General features: G+C 32.1%; 1 protein-coding gene and 1 long non-coding RNA gene across 2 annotated transcripts; one reads left to right on the top strand and one right to left on the bottom strand.

Annotated features, from left to right (window-relative positions):
• Positions 1-632: 632 nt before the first annotated feature.
• Positions 633-1565, bottom strand: LOC106617523 (uncharacterized). Its single transcript, XR_011395976.1, has 2 exons — positions 1323-1565; positions 633-1268 (listed from the first exon to the last, which is right to left on the bottom strand). It is a non-coding gene; the product is annotated as an uncharacterized lncRNA (long non-coding RNA).
• A 12664-nt stretch (positions 1566-14229) lies between these two features.
• Positions 14230-18332, top strand: Kr (Kruppel). The gene is made up of 2 exons (XM_014234859.3): positions 14230-14998; positions 16218-18332. The coding sequence occupies exons 1-2, from the start codon at positions 14962-14964 to the stop codon at positions 17846-17848; spliced, it is 1668 nt and encodes a 555-aa protein (XP_014090334.3). The 5' UTR covers positions 14230-14961; the 3' UTR covers positions 17849-18332.
• Positions 18333-22321: the final 3989 nt, after the last annotated feature.

The raw sequence follows: 22321 nt of genomic DNA, 5'->3' as shown, positions 1-22321 counted from the left end.
TTTTCATATTTAATTTTAAGTAAGTGTCATAAAGATACGTGCTTTCCCAAAGGACAACTACGGTAAACGGGTATGAAGAAGCACTTTATGTCAAATATGTGAGTATTCAAAAAAATCAGACACATGATATAATAAAAGATATAAAAGACGTAATTCCAAACTCTACTCTTTGAAGTTAGCGACGATTGTTAATTTTCAGGCTTTAAAAATTATTGTCCATCAGAATAATGAAATAGTACATTCATGTATCAGCATTCGCTAATTGTGGTGGGATCGGAAATTATTGAAGGAGTGTTACATCACGTAAAGAATTTGCCGTTTAAATAGACACATTGTAGAATTCCAAGTGTTAATAGTTAAACTGTAAAGTAACTGGTTCAGAGCTCAAATCACCAAAAATAAATCAATATGAAAATTACGGTCAATGTTATAAATGCTTAAATAATCGTTTTTAGTAAGCTTAATTTATATATGTTTTTCAAATAAACTGGCTAGGACTAGAGCATTACCCTTATACAAGTATGTTTAAAAATCATCCAATTTGTAAACGCTTGGACGCTTGGAAGAGCGGTCAATTGCTTAAAAAAACTTTATTAATTCGTAAAAACGTTTATTATTAATAAAACTAATAATTTAAAAAATATATAAGTATATTTATTATAGATGGATATGCGATTTTGACCAATAATAAATATTATATTTAATACTAATTTCGGTACCTATACGAGTAGAAATACTATATATTCATAGGGTTTCACTGCATTTTCGATTTGTTGGTGACAAAGGGATTCGAACTTTAGGTCCAAAACTGCTCTTTGTTTCAGATAAGTGACGATAGCGATGCAATTCCCGAAGCTCATCACAACGCTTAGCTTTAAGTAATCCAAAATTTGTCTGATTGCCATAACTTAGAGTAAGGTCTTCTTTCGGGTTCTTTTTTAACATCCAATCGTTCCCCCCCAACAAACCTCGTGATGTTTCTGGTAAAATTCGATACTGAAGATCTGTCATTGTCGTCATATTATGCAGAAATATATCATTACACTGTTGTATATTTGTTTCTTTGTTTTTCATTTTGTTTCGAAAACGTATTATCTTAACATTTATAAAATCGTCTGCACCTCTTGGATCGTCTTTTTTAACGGGTTGTACATAGTCGCTTTTATACGTAGTTTTTCCACCGATACATCCACTGTAACCATAAATGCCTGGTGTTATGGCGTGAATGTCGTTTTGTAGACCACTCATACGCTCTTGGAACCAATTGCCTATCAACACTTCGGGACTGTAGATAGTGCAAATTAGGTACTTTTTGTTCTTACTCTTCTGATTGTATGCCATTCAATACAAACGTAATGTACATATGTATGTACATACGAATATAAATATTCGCGAATTTTAAGGTTTTATTGTCTGTAGGTATCCTTGCTTACTACAAAACTACTGAAATCTTCCAAAATAATATATCCGTTGCAAAATCAATTTTCGGAACTTCTGAAGTTTATATATATGTAAATTAGATTTAACAAATAAACAATAAATATTTTGGAAATTGTGACAGGTGATTTTTGGCATACTTTCTTCAAAATATATTCGTTTGTAGGATAGCTAAAATATGTAAGACTGCTATCAGAGTTGTGAATAAACTAGGGCTCTTAAAATTATTGGAATAACCCGAAACCGATTATTCGAATATCTGGTTTGTAACCGTTCGTACGAATGTTAATAGTACTATTCGAATAATCGTTCAACTGCGACTGTTCAAATAGTTGCCCTGCTGCGAAAATTCGACAACTTACGACTATCCGGTTAGTGCAAACCGAATATTATTATTCGAATAATGCCCTGTCCGGTTAATAGCTTAAACACAATACGGGTGACGACAAATATTCGTCGTACTCGCTGACGCTGTCGGATGGATTTTCGCCGAGTGTTGCCGCCGTGTAAAACACAACACGGACGATTTTCGTCGCAGCTAGTGTATATTCACCGCTCAAAAATATCACAATAAATGACGAAACAAAGCATGAGGAATCTTAATATAGCCAACGCAGACATTTTCTTACATTTTTTTTTGAAAATCCTTAATATTTTTACTGAAAATAATCTTTCTTTGATATGGTTATGCTCTTGTTCGTTAGAGCCACACTATATACATCATATTTCTCAGATGTACATACATACGATCGAGAACGGAATATTATTGGCATAACGTCACTCAAAGCTGACTGCAATATTACCGATCCAATTAGTTGCAAGTAATAATATTAAAAAATGCTTGTTTGCTTTGAAACGGCTCTATAACTAACAAAGTGATTAAAATAATTTATGAAAAAAATATAACGGTTCCAAAAAAGGAAACCTCAAAAACTAACACTATATGCTAAGCGTGTTTAAGGATTAACAAAGTCAAAGGTACTGGACCGGCAAACAAGCTGATAGGGAGCCCCTATGCAAGTAGCTTATCCAAAGTGACAACACTCACAAGTAATGAATCAGTACCAATGCTAGACAGGATAATCAGAGACGTATTGTTTGGCGATTAAAGCTATCCATGAAATTCAGTATTCACATAAAATGAACTAATGTTTTTTTGTGTGTTTTAAAAAGTATCGCATTACCATATGAATATACAGTTAATACTATGGGTGACTCCACATAGTAACAAAAGTTGATGATGGTTTACTACTGTAGGGAAAATACATATACGCATATATGTATGTACATATGTAGATAAAAATGTCAACGTGCTGTCATCGTATGGTGCCTAGCTCGCAAATTTTGACACTTCGTAACAAATGTCAACGCGCACATTAACAAGTAACAAAATTTAAAAAAATATGACTTCATACCTTTGAGAGTATGTTTAGAGTTTCTGTAGTTTTCTAAGTTTTTTTTTTTTTTTTGAATATGAACATGAAACAGTTTTCTTTATGTCAGCGCTAGTTATATCAAATACTAATTGGCTTTGAAAGATTGTTGACATGTGACATTTATACTGAGCCTGAAGACCATGAACAACTTACTCACATTAAGTTAAGTTTGTAGGTACATATGTACATACGTATATATAATATTTTCCATTATTATGCATTGAAAATAAATATTTTTTGCATGTACTGTGTGTTCTGCTTTGATTGTCTCACCGTTACTTACTCAATTATGTATGCATTTTATTATAATTTACTTAACAAAATTCTTATATGAATTATTATACTCAAATGTAATTTTTGTTTTAAACTTTTAACTTATTTCGTACTAGCTTTTCCCGCAGTTCAGCTCGCTTTGAAGCTCTTAAATAAATATCAAAGATTATTAACCAAAACAATAAACTCGATCCATAATATGTACACGAATACTATACCGCGATGGTCGTCTGGTGGTGGTGGTGGTAATCAGAAAGCCCCAATTTCTCCCATTTACGCTTTTCATGCATTTTTGTTTTGTTCCATTTTGAAAATTTTCGACAAACAATCATATCTGCCAAAATAATTTTTTTTTAAGTTTCAAAACTTCAGATTTATTTTACAAACAGATATGATCCTCCAAAATAATTTTTTTCATAATCCGTAAAAAGTGTATAGTAAATATCCTATGTCAATAGAATTTAATAATATAATAATAATATATAATATTATATATAACCGCTTTTTTTATGGAAATGCCACTGCTACAAGGTACCTTTTTTATACTATTTGTCGGATAAAGCGATGTTCCGGCAAACATTTTACTGTAAATAATATAATATAATATTCAAACTTCCTTAAAAATATTTTTGGCAAAAATTTTAAGCAAATATCGTCCCCTTTTTGTGAAATTATCGTATTGCCAGTTTTTACGAAATTGAGTTTTTGATGCAAGGTTGTTTTAAAGTTACCGATTTATCAACTGGGAAATATTATAATGATATTCTCTGTAGTTAGAAATATATGAGAATGGTACCAGATATGAATACTGATTTTTATGGGGAGAGCAAGACGGTAAACAGGATGCAATGAAATATCTTCGGCTCTCTATAAATATCTGGCAAACGATATTGTAGATAGTAGAGCATAGTTGACGAAATAAGCCCATATTGCGATAGTTGCCTGGCCAAAAACGGAACAAAGCTGTTTTAGCAATGATGGAAAAAAAATTTTATATTTTCATGTATTATAAAAGAAATTATAATCTGTTTTTACAAAAGTGTGTTATCATGATGCTCGTAAAATCGGGACTTAGATAAAATTCAAGGGAATGGCCCACAATAATACACGATACTCGCCCCAATCCAAATACGTGCACTCTTTAACAGCTAAGCCAAACACCTAAAGTTAACCACAATAGAAATTATGAAAAGCGAATAGCAAGCTTACATATATATAAGTATGTACATATATACACACAAATAAGTCCACTTAAGCTACCAACAAACACTTCCAAATAATATTTCGATGGGTATGGAAACTATATAAAACATACATACCATATACATGTATGATGAGATAGCTTGCAAAGACACACATGCATATATACTCATATACGTTTATAAATAGTACTTTTTGCTACTGTCCGAACGAGTTCGCAAAAAGATCCACCGCAATGTGATTACTCGATAATAGCACAGTATAAGCTGGAAATTTCGCTACCTAAATTAGTGACTATGCGCAAAGTGCAGTGGCCGACCCCATGATAAGCCCAAAGTCCTTGATCTTCAAACCACGCGCATCAATGCTACGTTGCAGCGATTTCATCTAAAGTCGCATGTGACGGATTTGACAGATATGCTACGCGACGCCCGTCCTTTGCAAACGAGCATTCAGTGAGCGCTTATACTGAAATTGATTTAGCCCCCTAGCTGTAGCACAGCTTCTGGCCTTATCGCTGATAACGCAGAACTCTTGCTCGTCAACACTGGTTCCAATAAAAACATTTTATTTCATTCTATTTAGATGTTTACCACACCTCCAACTCACACGTATTTTTTCGTAAGCTTTATTTTTTTGTTTACTTTCAATTATACTCTTGGGCGCAATTAAATTTAGCAATTTGGTTACAAAATTCGTTGTATAAATGCTTTCACGAGACTGATAAGCGGTAAAGAATTACATCTAGTAATTTTTACGCCACGTCAGAATTGAGGCGATTCCATTGAACGGGGTAACTGTAATGTTTACAAATATTAGTTTTACAAATATTCTTTCTAAAGCTTCTTGGAAATCATGTAATAATGAAGCCCATGTTAGAGTCAAAGGCCTTAACATCTTTCAGGAACCCAATTCATACACATATAATAATATAATATTCATACATATATATAATACTGCTCTGAATTGTTTAAATTTCAGCAAAATAACTGAACAATTTTCATTTCGTTAGTCACTTAGTCTGCTACAATCTAACTGATTGGTTTCTAAATCAGAAATAAAAATTGGTGTAGGTATACTTACATAAGTACCGAAAAGGTTTATTTACAGTCCATTCCAAACCATGCCTCTGCTGACACTTTTTAGCACATTCGCTCTTATGACTTTGTAAACGTTTCCATTTTTGTTATTATTGAAACAAAATTCAATGGCCAACCGGTTAACTGTTCATTACCTATTATATCGGTGAGAAAACTGTTATTTTTATATTAAACATATATGTATATGTACATATGTGCCTTTAAAGAACATAGATAAAAAATCATCTGGTGAAAAACAGAAAAGCAAAGAAAACACTTGGTACAGGAATAACGCGCTGAGACAGGAAGAAGTCTTAAATGCAACAGAACTGCCCATCATACAAATGGTTGATTGTTTCTTTCTTCGATTAGAAAAACATAACATTGCGAGGTAACTTCCTGTTTTCTTAACGACTAAAATATAATAGGGATTAAAATATTTCATTTTTTTCTAAACATCTCAATATTGTCTATTGTTTCTTTTATAGATTAAGAATGCAGAAATTGTACACCTTTCCATACAAAAAGTTCATATAGATACATTGTATATTTTATGAAAGGAAAGAGTATAATTCCAACAAGGCACAAACCAATTGATTCTATTTCTCCAAAATAACACATATTAGCAATGGAAAAATAAAATTTAACAATTTTCATTATAAGATAATTTAAAATCAAATTTATAGGAGACAAATTCTCGTTATGGTGATAAAAATGTTAATTGTTTTTATTATCGTATTCGCAAGGTGGACATACGTAACTACAAAAAAATATTTTTTTTTTTTTCTCGAGTTGTGATTGGACTATATATGTACATAGTTGTACAACAACAAACTTTAATATCTAATAGTTAGAAAATATCTTATAATGTACTACAATTGCATAGTATGTATATCTCCAACGGATATTTATTAAATCTATCTTAGTTTAAATAGCATAAGACTAAATAAAGTTAAGAGTATACCATTCGTAAAAACTTGGGATCGAATTTGATCGAGATTTTTTTAATAAATTATAAATAATATTAAATACTTGTGATTAAGTACGATGTGAGTGGTAACATCATTTATACGCCCTCTCCTTAAGTGACTAAATACATATGTATGTATATACGGTACTTACATTCTCAATCTACGATATACTGATCCACAAGTAATAAATATTACATTACAAAATAACTTTTTAGGGTGGATGTCTTACTCATTAACAGATATATTAGAAGACGACTTTTTCTAATTTCAAATAGCTATCATTAAATGTAAATTTCAAAAGAAAAAAATTTAGACCTAAGATATATTAATACATACAACTATTTCATAAAATAATGAAATAAACAATTTTCCATAACAATCCAAACAAAACCGAAGCAGGCTCCACGAACTGACTTTTCAGCTTTCCGCCAGAATATCAAACGGTCATGTGAAGTTTTAACTTTTGTACATTAACTTCTTTTTAATAAAGGTCATCGACAAAATCTTCAAAATAGATATGTAAAAGAACGCACCCACAAATAAAACAAACATTTGTTCAATGCCAAAATATTGTGAAAACAAATTTCACTAAAAAAAGATTTTTGCATGCGTAACATATTTCCTTTTAAACGACACATTGTTCGTTAAGTAAAGTAGGTTTTGCTATAGTACATGTAAAATTTGCAAATAGTCAGAGTAATTGTTTTCTATACTTGCAATTGAATGCGTGAGCTCAACCGAGCACCTCAACTTACCCTCCTAGCTATAATAAAACAAAAGATATGTTTGTAAAATAGAACACCCATTTATTTTAGGTCATTCGTTTAGTTTCCTTAGTTGGGAGAGTTTATTACCTGAATTTATTGGCCAACGTTCGCGGATTTTTCTTATCCTTTTCCAAAAAGTAGGCGACATGTTTTACATTTGGGTCGTGCTGCAGATTATTTAAAGACGAAATGCATCGCCGACTTTAGCATCAACAAGATCATATTTAAAAGTGGCGAAACATCTTTTTCGACCTTGTATGCTTTCCTGTGCGTAATTCGAACCACGATGGATCGAACATGGTCATAGTCACATAAGTACCACTATAGTTCGTTTCAAACATTCCGCCTGCAACATTTTCGCGATTGTTACAATTATTTTTTCATTTTCATTGTTATAGTGCTCTAATTATTATCAGGTATGCTTTAGATAATGCTCTAAACAAAAGCGCAGATTATCTCTACTGTGGTTTTTCGTTTCTTAAATATGTATGTTATGTACACACTGGTTTTCGTATTTAATTAGAGCATAAAGGAGTATTGCGCAAATATGAATGAAGAAATGAATTTTGGATACTTGACAGAAAATCTAGCTACTAAAATATTGCATATGAATTGAGATATTAAATATATTATTGATAACTAAAAATATTAAATAGCTTATACATTTTAGTGTATGATTATTTAATAGGCAGCAAATCGCATCTGTCGCGAAATCTGAATAACAATAATTATTATAATATCAGCAATAAAGTCATAGATGGGAAGATAGAAAAATAAATTTAAAAAAAAACGTTAACTTCGGTTGCACCGAAGCTATAATACCCTTCACAAATACAAAATATTCTTTACAAGACAGCTATATGCTCCATGCCAAATTTCATGAAGATATCTCGTTTAATGAAAAAGTTTACCATACAAGCACTTGATTCCGATCGTTCAGTTTGTATTTCAGCTATATACTCTAATGGTCCAATATCGGCGGTTTCAACAAATTTGCAGCTTCTTGGAAAAAACTGAAGGACTAGTTTGCGTATATACAGACAGAACGGACCGACAGGCGGACATGGCTAAATCGACTCAGCTCATCACGCTGATTATTTAGATATATTGTACATTTTATAGGGTCTCCTACGATTCCTTCTGGGTTCCGATGGGTTACAAACTTATTCGCAAACGAAATATACCCTGTTCAGGGTATAATAAAAGTTCAATACTTGTAGAGCTACAATTACATTTCTACGTACATATGTTTGTATACACAATAATAACGATAATAAAATCTAATTGCTAAAAAATTTGTAGGCACACGTCGGATGTCAGCATCTAAAATTTGTGGGTTTCCACTAACATAGCTAAGGTATTTTTAACTACATATTGCCTAAATCTAACTCAATACTTGCAGCATTCACCCTTTTATTTCAAACTCACCACTTTTAGGCCTCTCGCCGCCTTTAGGTACGAGGAATGTGTGTACATATATGACATTTTAGTACCCTCAATATACCCTTAAGTCATTAATTTACTCATTATTATTTCCTATATATGAACTGCATTATGATACAACCGCATATAATATACTTGTTGTCGGCTTTTCGCCATACTTTATTTATGAGCTTTGCTTTGTTTTGCCTAATGAGAGAAATTCGGCGTTTCCACTTGAGATCATCCAAAAGCGTTTAATTTTGTTAACGAAAATTTGTCGCTTTTACATTCCAAAATTATTGTTTTTTTTTAAGAGTGCAATTTTTTATTCTGTGCATTGTTTATATTTACAATTGTGTTTAATGTTATTCGATCGTTCAGAAAAGTATTCAATTTTTACATTAAATTTGTAAACTGTAATATGAAACTATACTTCATATCTCATTACAAAGAGGGTTAAATTGCTATAAGATCGAAAGTAAAATGTGGAAACTGAAATAAGTGCTAATTTCTGCTCCATATAATTGAAATTTAATTAAGTAATCATATTTATCAGTAGGCTACTAACTTCAACTCCGATCCAAGCCAGATTTATAAAATCGAAAAATAGTATTTTTCTCTAATAATGGACGAGAGCTACAAAAATACTTTTCCTTTCATTACATGTTCAAAATATATTTAAAACTGAGTAAAAAGTAAAAGTATTCCCTAAAAAGTGAAAAGCACTGCTTCCGTACAATCTACAGACAGCAAATTTTATACTATCAACAGCTAGCAACCCCAATCGATCATCAACCAACCAGAGCGCAACCAACAAAAAGTATATTAACATCAAAACAACACATTTATTGTAATAGAAATGAATACGCACGACGCATGCCGATGCAATAGTTCTAACCTCGCCTACGTTAATTGATAGCGCGTGTTGCAGGATCTAATATATAAAAAGTGCATATACTTGTACATATGCTTGTGCACTCATCGTTTTTGTCTTTAAGTTTCATTGTGTCAGTGCTTCACGTCCCTCTCTCCTATACGTTTTCTTTATGCACCTTTACACACGATGACTTTTGTTGCCCAACCTACTCGTAGTTTGTTGGCGAGGAGGTGAAGACGGTTCCTTTTCATTTTGAAATTCTTAATGGTTTCAATTGCGCTAGGTTTCAAATGAATATTTACGCTATGTTCAGAAATTTAAATTTTATTCTATTTTTTGTGTGTAATATGCATTTATATGCAAAAAAGTGTGAATAAGGATACAAATTAGCTAATAAAAAATACTTTTGTGTACTGTACAAGAATTTCAGAATATTATATAAAAGGGAATGCAGGAAATCGCCCGACTCGCGTTGTTGAACTAGCGTCGCCCATGTAAACACACAGCGAAACACTAAAAGAGAATTTCCCGTTAATGAGCATCAAGAGTTTCCGTTTGTGAACCCTGACTTATTTGTATCAAATCGTTTAAGAGATACAATCAGCTACATTCACCAGAAATAAAAGTTAGTTATAAATTGTTATGAATTCAAATCTTTCTATGTTCGCTAAAATTGATCTAAATTACTTAAATAATTTTGAGCCCGCCGTGACTTTTTGTAGTATCGCCAAAATGAATTATCCCGTTGCAAAATGCAAATTGCAACGCCAAGGGCATGACATTGTACTCTCATGGAGTATTGTTGGGCAGCCTAATGAAGGACACCCGTGCAGAGATTGTATTTTTCATAAAGCAAATAGTTCGTAATGTTTTCCAACATGTGAACCTTTATCTCACATTGTGACTATTTCTCTTGGCAGTATGACACGGTTTTGCAAATTTTATTTTGAATAATTTCACTTCAAAACTGCATGTTTCTTGAACAATGTCAGATGAACAAAAGGCTAGTGATGATTTAAAGTCCATTCCACCAATTGTCTGTACCCTAAATTTTATGTAATGTTACGTAAAAGTCGAAGCATAACAAATTTTATGACAAATTTATTCTTCGAATCGCAGTTTAGCATGAACTAATATTTCGATCAAAAAAGGCACATCGTAAAGAGGAGAAGTTATACAGAAAATGTAAATTTTTCTTTCTATAAGACACCATTAGCATTTCTACAATTTTCCATTGATTTAATATTAGAATATAAAAACATACAATATGGAGGTGTGAATATATATCGTACAGAACTTTTCTGGAGGTCTAAGTTAAAATTATATTATTCATATTATTCTTAAAGAAAGTCATTGTGTTATGTTATATCTCAGAATATACCTATTTTTTTCAGAATATCAGAAAAAGTTTTACTCTCTACAACAACTTTATTGTTCATTTAATTCCAATTATTGACTGTAGCTTGAAACTTTCCGTGGTGATAACGAGCAATTGTATTTTTGCTTCAAACTGATAAGCAATGATCCATTTTTATTTAATTGCCGAAATATTTCAAATATTTACTTTCCCCTTTCAAATGTTCTCTATTTGACAAATTTATTTCTAAATTATCACTCATGTTTGTAAATAAATAAACGCTTTTAAATCAAATTTATGAAATATGAACGTTATATACGAACCCATCTATGTACATACTTATACGCATATATACATTTTGTATCCTCTTAAAAATTTTTTTGCAAAATTTGAATATTGTAATCTAATTTTGTTACTGTCACGCTATAATGGTAGTTAACAAATACAATATATGTAAAATATAAAGTCTCGCTAAAGTTTTCACTGCGATGGGACGTGAAGTCACAGCTACTTAGATATATACAAGTACTAATAAATTGAAGTTTCTAAAGTTAGCATTAGCCATCAAAGATTCGACATGATTTACAATTTGGAAGCAGTTAATGTAATACAACCGGTCATTTGTTGTAGATTTATTTCTATACTATTAGATAACGCTATATTTCAATGACCAAACATTCTGGAAAATATATTTTAAAACTAATAAATAATAAAAATTGCCTAATTATTAATTTTTGTTTATTGTTTGAGTTTATGCGATAAGCCTGATAGTTCATATTTGGAAAACTAACCTAAGACAACACGCACAATAAAAATAAATAAATGTCAAAATATGCGACCGTCGTAACCGAGTGAGTTAGTGAGTGAATATAATCCGGTCAACCATATGTTCAGAAAGTACGGCTTCAAGTATAAGTATGTCTACCACGCCGCTTAAAAACAATATATGTACTTATAGAAAGCCATCGCAATTCGTAACAAAGACGTAGAAATATTTGCGGGTGTTTGCAAAACTTTATAGCAAACAAATTTGCAAATGAATGCCATCAGTTTCTCGATTTTGCACATGCTCCTCAAAGTGCCAAAGAATTTGTGTATTAACTTTCTCAATTTTTAATCAAGTTACAAACGGACCAACATTCGGAACTCAATTCTTCTCATCATACTGATCATTTAAATATAGAAAGTATTGTCATGGCAAATCTTCTGGTTTTGGTAACGCTACGATCTTCCAATTATAGAATTTTTCGCTATAATTAAGAAAATAAAACTCACTTAAAAGTTTTTGGGTGAAAGTTTATTTAATCTGAACAAGCTTAAGTTTTGGTAAAGACATTACTCTATTGAACCCTTATGTAGCCCTAATATATATTTTTGTAAAATTTTATTGTTAAAATTCTAAAACTGTACATAGACCTTCTTTTGACTATTTTACTATATCGAGTTTGTATATTTTAAGGTACTGAAGAAAATGGGTGGAAAAGCAGCATATCCAAGGTTGCCTATGAACAATTACCTCCATAAGTTTCTCAAGGCTCGTTGGACTTTACGGACCAGTATTTTCTTTCAGTTAAAAATTATTTCATATAATATAAATTGTATAATAAGAGTAGTAGTAAACAATATAAAAATATAGAGAGAGCAATACAAGAGAGAATAAGATGTGATAAAACAAATGAATAGAGAGAAGCAATGCGATAAGTTAATAAAAAAATTCATTTTTAAGAATGAAAGAGCGTAAATTCCGAAGTATGACCCCATCTTTTGCGCGAAAACTTTAATACAAGGATGTATGTAATAATATTGAGGGATGCATGGAATTGGAAGCACAAAAGTCACGATAAAATGACACAATAAAGTATATAATACACATATACTCTAGAGCATGAGCAAAGAATTATTCCCCTGTTAGGTGTATACATAAATATATGCATTTCTAAAGGTAAATAAGATTTCTATATACATGCATATGCACTCGTTTCTTTAGTGATTATGCTCGTATTGGATAACCTAGTAAGTGTTGGTGAAGTGTTAAAGGAGGAGCCCCTTATACATATACTATTAAGGGGGTTGGTTTTGCGCAAAGAGTGAATGAGTACATTTGGGAAGTACACAAACTTCGCTCAAAACTGTTGAAATACGATCTATTCTGATGAAGGAGAATTCTCATAAGACTGGAAGAGAGTATATGTGAATTACTTGTATCTATATAATGAGGTAATTTTTGAGTTATTAAACAAATACTTTGATGGAGTGTCTATACACTTGAATTATTTTAATAACGAAATTGGAATCAGTACTTTTTTCGTTATAATTAATATGCAAAAGTATATTTTTATATATCAAATAAAAATTTATATAAAATTAGTGCAAGTTAACTGTAGAGTATACACAAATTTAAGTACTGTGTATAAGTTTATAATTAATGTTTTATGATATTACAACTTGTATGAATTACGGTTATACCTTCTACTACAAATTACAAGAACTAGACTACAATTTATTTAGACTGAAAACTCGAAATACATTAAATTTATTTTTGAAAAGTGTATCTCGAAAATTTGGGTTAAGTGAAAATATATTTTACATATGAAAATATATTTTTCTCAATATCTTCCGCGTGGGTTATATTGTCTGCGACATATGTACCTTCAGGTAAGAAATAGCGTAAATCGTAAGCTAAGAGATAATTGTTTTGAATAGTTATTAGAGCAAAAAAAGGTACTGGACAACACAACGCCCATTAAAACGCCAATGCACGTCAACAACACAAAGAAAAGGTTGCACTCACTTGGTGATCTGCATTTTTTAAAAGATCAAGGACGCAACTTATAGCAGGCATCGTACTATACATAATATTACAGAGGTAAAAAGTTATACTTTCAAGGACTACTGATGACATTATTATTATATCAGAGTGGGAAAATGTTTTGAGTGCCTTAAGCAAAGCAACCTTACTAATGTCACTAAATAGCTTAGTTAGTTTAGAATATTTATGAGTGAGTAGAGATAATGAGTATATTTGTTGAGCGAACGAAATCTACCTGTCTTGTTGTAGGCTTTCTTTTCTGTTATAAATGTATTGCTTTATATATTCCGTAGAAAATATACTAGATTATGTTAAGTAATAAGGTAAATAGGAAAAACCTTTACTTTGTATTTGTTCGGTCTTTGCCAACTCGAGAAAGTTTTGCTCAATATTTGAGTAAATTATTCGTCGCAATTTTGATTCCTGTTGCTGTCATTGAATCTCTCAGTTAATGCGTCAATGTATACGTGAAAATCAACCCTCCTTGTGAGTGGTTGTTTCCTTGTTGAATTGTTTCCATTGCACTCTATTAAAATTTGTTGCCTTTTCACTAAATGCTTGTGACTGCTGTTTGGTTACTTAAAGCTGGGCTACGCAACAGAATCATATCAGTTGTGATTTGGCTCTGGTAGTGAGTGGAGGTGATGCTCACATTTTTTTATAAAATAGTCTTTGACGAATTTTTCTACATAAGAACATTTGCTGAACTAACTTATTAGCCATCAATTACATATAAAGCCCATACAGTGTTCTATATTATCAAAAAGTTGTACAGATAAAAATCTCACTACAAAGTGACAAATATTAAATGCTGCAAAGACAAATGTGCTATTTTCGACATACCACATATCGCTGCCTCGATGTGACATTACGCAAACCATAACACTTCGTTAAGAGAACTCGTCCGGTATGCACCTCTAGTGAACCGAAAGGAATATCGAACAAAAAATTTAAATATCCCAGGAAAATTATTGAAGTATAACTTAAAAAATACCTCATTATATTAAACAAATAAAATAATGTACTAGTTTAATAGTAACTAGAAACTACCTCATCTACGATAATTTATGTGAACTATATTAACAAAAAAAGAAAATGAGTGAAATCTGACTAAGAGACAAAATATATTAATTCACGTACAAAACTACCTCTAAGTACAAAAAGTGCTCATCAGAATATAATCAACAAGTTAACATAGCAACCTCAAAATATTAATTATTCGGCAAAGAAGAGACAAGTGTTTTATTAAGTTCAAGTGCGGAAATTAAACAAATATAATTCAGCAATTGCTGGGTTAGTAACACCTATTCAAAGTTAATCGCTAGTAGACATAATGGCAATATCGATGTTTCAGGACGCTCAGACACGAGGTAAGTATCTCACAATAAATGTTTATTTCTAATTGTGTTTTAAAATCATCACAAAAAAGTATATAACAAATATAAAACTAACAAGTTTATCTATCTACTCTGTTTAAAATTAAGATGTCCTTATATACGATGCATTATTGGTAAACCCATTAGTTGCAGTAACACATATTAATCTTCAGTATTAACCCATTCGAGTTGCACACACAGTTTTACATCATCTGGCAACTACCCTTTCAATACGCGTAAAAAGCGAACATTTCCATTGTCACAAGCAATAATAATGGCGCTATACGTACCACCCCTTACGCCCACTCCCCACATCTTAAGCAAATAGTTTAGATTACCAATGAAAGATGTCAAGCAAACCGGCGAATAATTACCTGCAGTTACGATATTGCAATGCCCATATCCATTTTTTGAATTACTGATGTTGTCATTGTCATCTTTGTCATAATTATTATATTCATCAGACGCAGATATTTACAACAACAATCCACACTCTTTTTTTTAATATATACATAGTTTGTTGATATTCATTGTAAAGCCGGCGTTTAACTCGTTCTCACGCCCACAATATAAATGACTAAAATGAGCATAACTGAAACACATTCATATGTATGCAGAAAAGAGCACGCAGACTGCTTTCGCTTACTGGCTCATATACATACATACATATACGTACATTTACCTCACCCATCACCCTTTTAATGTTTAAGAGCCTTGTGCTTTATTTGAGTGGAGAGTATTTCTCACATATGAGACCACATATCCTTAAATATAACGTTTACTGTTATATACTGTTCGCACATTTTCTCTTGTATATTCGTATTCTCTTCAATTCACCTAGAAACATACTCGCTTGCCAGGCTTTATTTACGTATTTCTTTTTATGGGGCTAACACATTCCCATTAGATTGACACACACATGCATATATGAAATTTTTACACGCGTCTGTTAAATGTTTCACAATCGAGGTTAAGTCCCAATATTCCCTATAATATTGTTCTATATTTCTCTTTGTACTGTTTAGGGTTTACATTGTTGTTTGCATTTCAGTGGCACGTGTCGTTTTTGCAATTTCCCGCCCGGAAATGGGCAGTACTTTTTACCTTTAGGTATTTGAATAGGAATGTGGCCCATGTTTAGTTTAGCACTAAGTTTAAGCAGCTACATTTTACTTACTTTGAACTAATCAATTTTTTTTCCTCTTTCTTTTAGGCTTAGCAGCGGCACTAGCTAGTATCAAGCGCGAAGAAGTAGATGTGCATAATGCTCTGTCCATGTCGCCGCCAATGTCCGCAAATACATCTGCCAACAATTTGTATCCCGGACTCCAGCACGCCGCCACTGCAACAGCTTTCGGAATATTATCGCCTTCACAACTGTTAGCTGCAAATCGCCAAGCTGCTGCCGCACTTATGGCATCTCAACTGTTTCCTCAACATCCTGCAATATTTGGACAAATGTGGTCCAATGCGGTTCCTCATATTCCATTAAACGCCGGCCAACATTCGCCACCAACAAGTCCACACTCGCCAGTTACAGCGACGACTCCCTCAAATGGCGGTAAACACAGCCAAAGTATATCACCTCCATGCTCTGCACAAAGTGAACTATCTACAAAAAAAACACGCAAAATCGCGGTCAAGAAAGATTTGATTTCTCCTCCAATGGAAATGTCAATGAATGTTAGCGATTTGTATAGTCCTGCCGGTCCAATCTCACCACCATCATCTGGCTCTTCTCCGAACTCAGCACATGACCCCAATAACCGTGCCGATGCTACCATCGCTACCTCTGCCACAAAAGATACCTCCCGTGATAAGAGCTTTACATGTAAAATCTGTTCACGCTCCTTTGGATACAAGCATGTCTTGCAAAATCACGAGCGTACTCATACAGGTGAAAAGCCTTTCGAATGCCCTGAATGTCATAAGCGATTCACCCGTGATCACCATCTAAAGACTCACATGCGCCTGCACACGGGTGAGAAACCCTACCATTGTTCACACTGTGATCGCCAGTTTGTTCAAGTGGCAAATCTCCGTCGTCATCTGCGTGTTCACACCGGCGAGCGGCCTTATGCTTGCGAAATTTGCGACGGAAAATTTAGTGACTCAAACCAGCTTAAATCGCATATGTTGATACATAACGGCGAGAAGCCATTCGAGTGCCATGAATGTCGCATGAAATTCCGTAGACGCCATCACTTGTTGAATCATAAATGTGGCCAGACGACAATTTCCAGCTTACAGTCGCCGCCAACTTCCCCAGATGCAGCACTAAGCCCCGGTGGCCTCAGTGGTGATTATGGGCTATGTGACCAGAAGTCTGTTATGGGATCTAGCTACGGTTCGGAAGAGTCTATGGAAGTCGGACGTCCCGCCAACATCTCGGTCTCATCTTATGAACTTATGGAACATCATCACAACAGTCAACTCCATACCACTTCATCGTCCGTTGGTACTTCGTTAAGTATAGCCGAATCTTACGTCGACGATGAAGATGATGAGGAAACTCCCCTCGATCTCTCCGAAAATGACATGAGCATTGATGTTGGACGAAATTGTACCAAGGGATCTCAAGACCTTTACCACATTTTTCGCTTGCCAAATCAAATCATGCAAATGCATAGTGAAATTCCCGAGCAAACTGAGCCTGAAGACCTGAGTATGCATCGAAACAACAATTCTTCTTCGATAACTTCTGCAGCCACCGATACCCCCTCATCTGAAACTATGACAATGTTGAATGACGATACTGATTTTGATGACCTGGATAATACCACCATGCACTATATGCGACAACATCATTTTTCCAATATAAAACAAACCACCCTAATGGAGTAGGAAGAGGTGATGTCAAGGCAGAAAGAGCAGAAACCATTTCTTTCAATATTGCGGACAATGGGTGGAAATCCATTTTTACAGCTTCCAGCACTACTACGCTCCCTGACGGCAATGATGGGATATAACGGTGACCACCAGGCACATACTAACTATAGTTGAGAAGTAAAATAAATCACACCTTGATACAAAGTACTCACCAAAATGTTTAGTACTGAAGTAAACGTGAGCAGAGTTGACTTTGTTTTCGTTAGTTAGTACAACTAGGGTTAATATAGTATACAAAGGAATCTATATAATAAGGACAAAAATATTTGATTTGTAAATATGAATGTGTAGTTAATTGTTAAAGCGAGCTTGATGAATTAAGTGACGCCTCTTGCGCTCAGTTGTCGTCCCGATCTTCCCTTTTAAACCTATATTGTTAAAAAACAGCAAAATAAATTAGAATATACGAGTATGGCTAAACTTTATAAGCCGACCTGAAGATTTGTTAATCAAGCTGATTATATTAAAAAGATTGTAAATATATATGTAAATTACGAAATTCTGCAGGTAGTACAATAAGTATGTTGGCTTATTTATTTAAATTGTTCTTAAATTTAGTGCTTGTAATAAGTTGATGTATCTATTTTTTAAGTTTCAAACTGATTAAATAAACAAAATCAAAATTGACTTTAAGTTAAAACGAACTGAAATAATATTATAAGACATTGTTTTTAGTTAAATTTAATTGTTTCCAATTACTACATTTTTACGTTTTTTTTTTTTTTTGTGTTTCCAAAGATGGAGCTAATGGTAACTTTTATTTATTCAAATATTTTAGTTTTACAAGCCATACAAATGTGTTTTGTATTGTTTAGAGCAATCGTAATGAATTAAACTATTAAAAAAAATCAAAATTTGTTTTTTATTAATATATAACTTTTAATGATAATCATGAACATATTGTCTAGTTGATCGATGGTGTTAAAATGACAAATAGTAAATTACTATAAAACCAATTACCTCTTTTACCTCTTTAAAAAACTAACGCTGGTAGGAAAGCATGTATGACAAACAATGCTCGAAAATGATGAATTTACCTTTGAGAACAATTAAAATATAATATGTAGAACTTAGGAATTTAACATATAAAAGTAGAGTACATAAAGTTATATAATTAAGCAATCGAAATATTTTAACAAACGAAAAATAACAAAGCTATGTTTGAAAAATGAATAATAAATAAACAATAAATGTAATATTTATCATAATACCAGAACCTTAAAAAGTTCTTTGAACTTGTACATAAAAAAGCCTAAATTTAAGACTATGACAAAGTTGTATAATTTTCTTTGTTAATTCAAAAGTGTATGGTATAAAAAGTTCCTCTGATTAATTACAAGAAAATAGTGACACTGATATACATTACGTAGTAAGCAATAAATTTCGACACTTACACAACTTTAGTTTATATATTAACTAATAACGGTGTATTTTTTTTATTGTTAAATTAATACCGCTTTTATAAGTCAACAATTTACTATTGTCTTGCTTGATTAATTTTATTCCTAAAAGTTGTATAGACACTGCAGTACGCTTCATGTTGTTTAAGTACCAAACTTAAAACTAAATATTATATCTTTTACGTTTTAATTATTAAAAATATTTTGGAGCATTGCTACATTTTTACTCTACTTCATTTTTTTTTAATTATTTCATATGATAATCAATTGAACGAAATGTAATTAATTCCACATAATCATTAATGGTATAAGTAAAATAAAATAAGTTCATAGAGTATAGAAATATGCTAGGTATTTATTTAAAAAGAAAGTCCACTATTTTATATAAAGATGATGTAAAAAATTAAAAACCAACGTGCAATATATTAATTTTCGGGTAATACTATATTGAATATAAATAACTGCATATCTCTCAGTGTGTAGTAAATAAGTGTTGCTCACTTATAACTTTTAAAGGTTTTCAAATGGATAAAAGGTCACATTTTTACGACAGCAGTTTATGCATACATATGTACATAAGTATGTATGTATTTCTAGCAATACAGCTAAACGGGTCGTAACTCAGAAACATTTCTAGTCAAATTTATAAATAGTTATTGATTTAATTGTATGTGTGTATGTATGAATTAAGAAGAAAAAAATTCAATGCACTCAATAATTCCATTGATAATTTTAAATAAGGAAATCACATATTTAGAGGCATAAAATAGCAAAATAACATACATACATATATTTAGGTATGTATATAGTACATATTTACTTATGCATAAACATACTACAGTGTAATAATTACCAAAGCAGAATAAATATACAAAGCTCATAAAAATATAAACAAATTAGTAAGTGTCAAAAATTTGTAAAAAGTTTGTATTTAATATATGTGTATAACAATTTTGTAATACAAAAATCATGAAAACATTTCCCCGCGAAAAATATATAAGTATTTGTCGACACTCACACACTCCCAGTTTATAGTGACAATGTAGCACGTTTTTTAACGAATTTACATATTCTTAATTATGAAGAAACAGCCCTTTCGCATTGTACAAGTACAATATACCACCACCAGCTTTTAATTCAGGTTATTGCGATGCGTACTTGCGCTCCCCATAACGTGAGGATATTTTGTCCTTTTCTCTTAGAATATATTTTAATGCTGCTCTAACTGTACGGTCCTCTTTCATTCGCGTTGTCTCGGAACCATTAACTTGAGTTGTCTGCCATGTTGGTTGCGCTCCTCCGTCTGATTCTGCGTTGCTATTCGTTTTTTATCATTTTTATTTTACGTATGAACGTAAATACATGTGTATGTGCAACTGTATTGTTATTTTTTAAGAGAGCAACTCAATTATAAGTTCAACGAGTTTAATTCGGTTATGTTAACAATCTTAATTTAATATGCCTACACATATACTATCTCTCCATTTGAATCGGACTGCTGAAAACAAAATTTTCATGGTTTCAATAAAATCGCAATTGTCGCATACAATTTTTCCCATCTTAAATATATTTCTTTCTTGGTTCCTAAATTAGATAATTAAGTTTTAGCAAAACAATCTATAACAGATTTTGAGATCCTATTTCATTACCCAACTTTTTCGATGTTATTGTCCAAAGAGCTAGATCGACAACTCACAAGAGACTACGTTTTTTTTATGAGAACAATTAAATATATATTTTTTAAACAAAACTATAATACCTCTAAGTGAGCATAATAAGATATTATTTGGTCTGATTAAATTTTAGTTAAACATTTTGAAATTGTTACGATAATTTTGGGACTTTTTGTTTATTTTGGTCTATGCTGAAAAAATTGCTAATAAATATTAATTTAAAACTAAATAGTCAAACTTGTAAAACAAAGTCATGTATATTTATCCGGCCACCAGTGTATGCATTTAAAATTAATTTATATATGTATGTATGTACGTATACACAAAATTCCATTCAGCTCCCTTATTTATCGCTATACTGTCTTTACAGCGAGAAGTACAGCAAACATAAATTAATACTATGCAATTTTTTATTCTTTTCGAAACTCCATCGCTACTTTTGGGGCAATGCGAGTACTACTAAATTTCTTTGAAAGCTATGTACGATTTGCTTGTCTTTGACTCCTGCTGCCTCCAAATACAGCATATTTGATTATCTCAAAAGAGGTGGAGTAAGCCTAAAATGCATGTTGGAGTGGGACGAATGTCACGAAAAGAACCAAAAAGTGGAAATGATGAAAATTATAAAACCGAGTTGGAGAAACGTAATAATGAAAAAATGTTCTTCATTATATTTTCGTACTTTTACTCCTTTCGTAATTTATGCAGAACGGCGTAAAAAGAAATTTCAGCTCATTCTCTCTGGAACGTCGGCGAACATTTTATCGGCCGTACAACGAGAAACTAAACAAAAGTGAAGGGAAAACGGTTTAGGCAGAAAAATACTCATTTGGTTGATTCGCGTTTGGAGCGCACCCCGCTTTCATCTTTCAGTGGCTCATTTGCATACGCTTAAAATTTCTTACTACAGATGCTGATATGAAAGGTGGTGAACAAACTTGCTATGTGGCAGTAAAACAAGGCAAGCGGTATGCAATATGCGTTAATAGTGACTTAACGCGAAATATTAGCTCATTTGTTTCATTTTTTTTTTCAACTGTCAAAAAAATTAAAAACAAAAAATTGTACACCTGTGACCACTTTTGAGCAAAGAAAAAACTTTTGAAAGAAAATATACAAGTAAGACTCAAAGGAAAATGCGAGCATAAGGAAGTAAGTATTATTTTAATCATAGAATCCGATGCTCTAGTTTATATAACACCGTATATATTTTATTTTCTAATTGGAGCTTTAATCGTTTACTTGTTTCTTTGTAAACTCTTTTCAAAAAATCAAATTTATCACAATGACAAATACCTTATTCGAATACATGAACGGAAAAAAATATTAAGGATGTTGGGTTTATTCTGCAAAAT

Source organism: Bactrocera oleae, chromosome 4, assembly GCF_042242935.1.
Source record: "Bactrocera oleae isolate idBacOlea1 chromosome 4, idBacOlea1, whole genome shotgun sequence".
Lineage (NCBI taxonomy): Eukaryota > Metazoa > Arthropoda > Insecta > Diptera > Tephritidae > Bactrocera > Bactrocera oleae.
Note: the sequence above shows the minus strand (reverse complement) of the source record. Positions and strands in the feature narration are given on the sequence as shown.

Excerpts from the sequence above, each read along its gene's own strand:
- Kr (XM_014234859.3), top strand. The coding sequence starts at position 14,962 with ATGGCAATATCGATGTTTCAGGACGCTCAGACACGAG. Across the intron at positions 14,999-16,217 it reads TCAGGACGCTCAGACACGAG|GCTTAGCAGCGGCACTAGCT; the intron begins GTAAGTATCTCA and ends TCTTTCTTTTAG.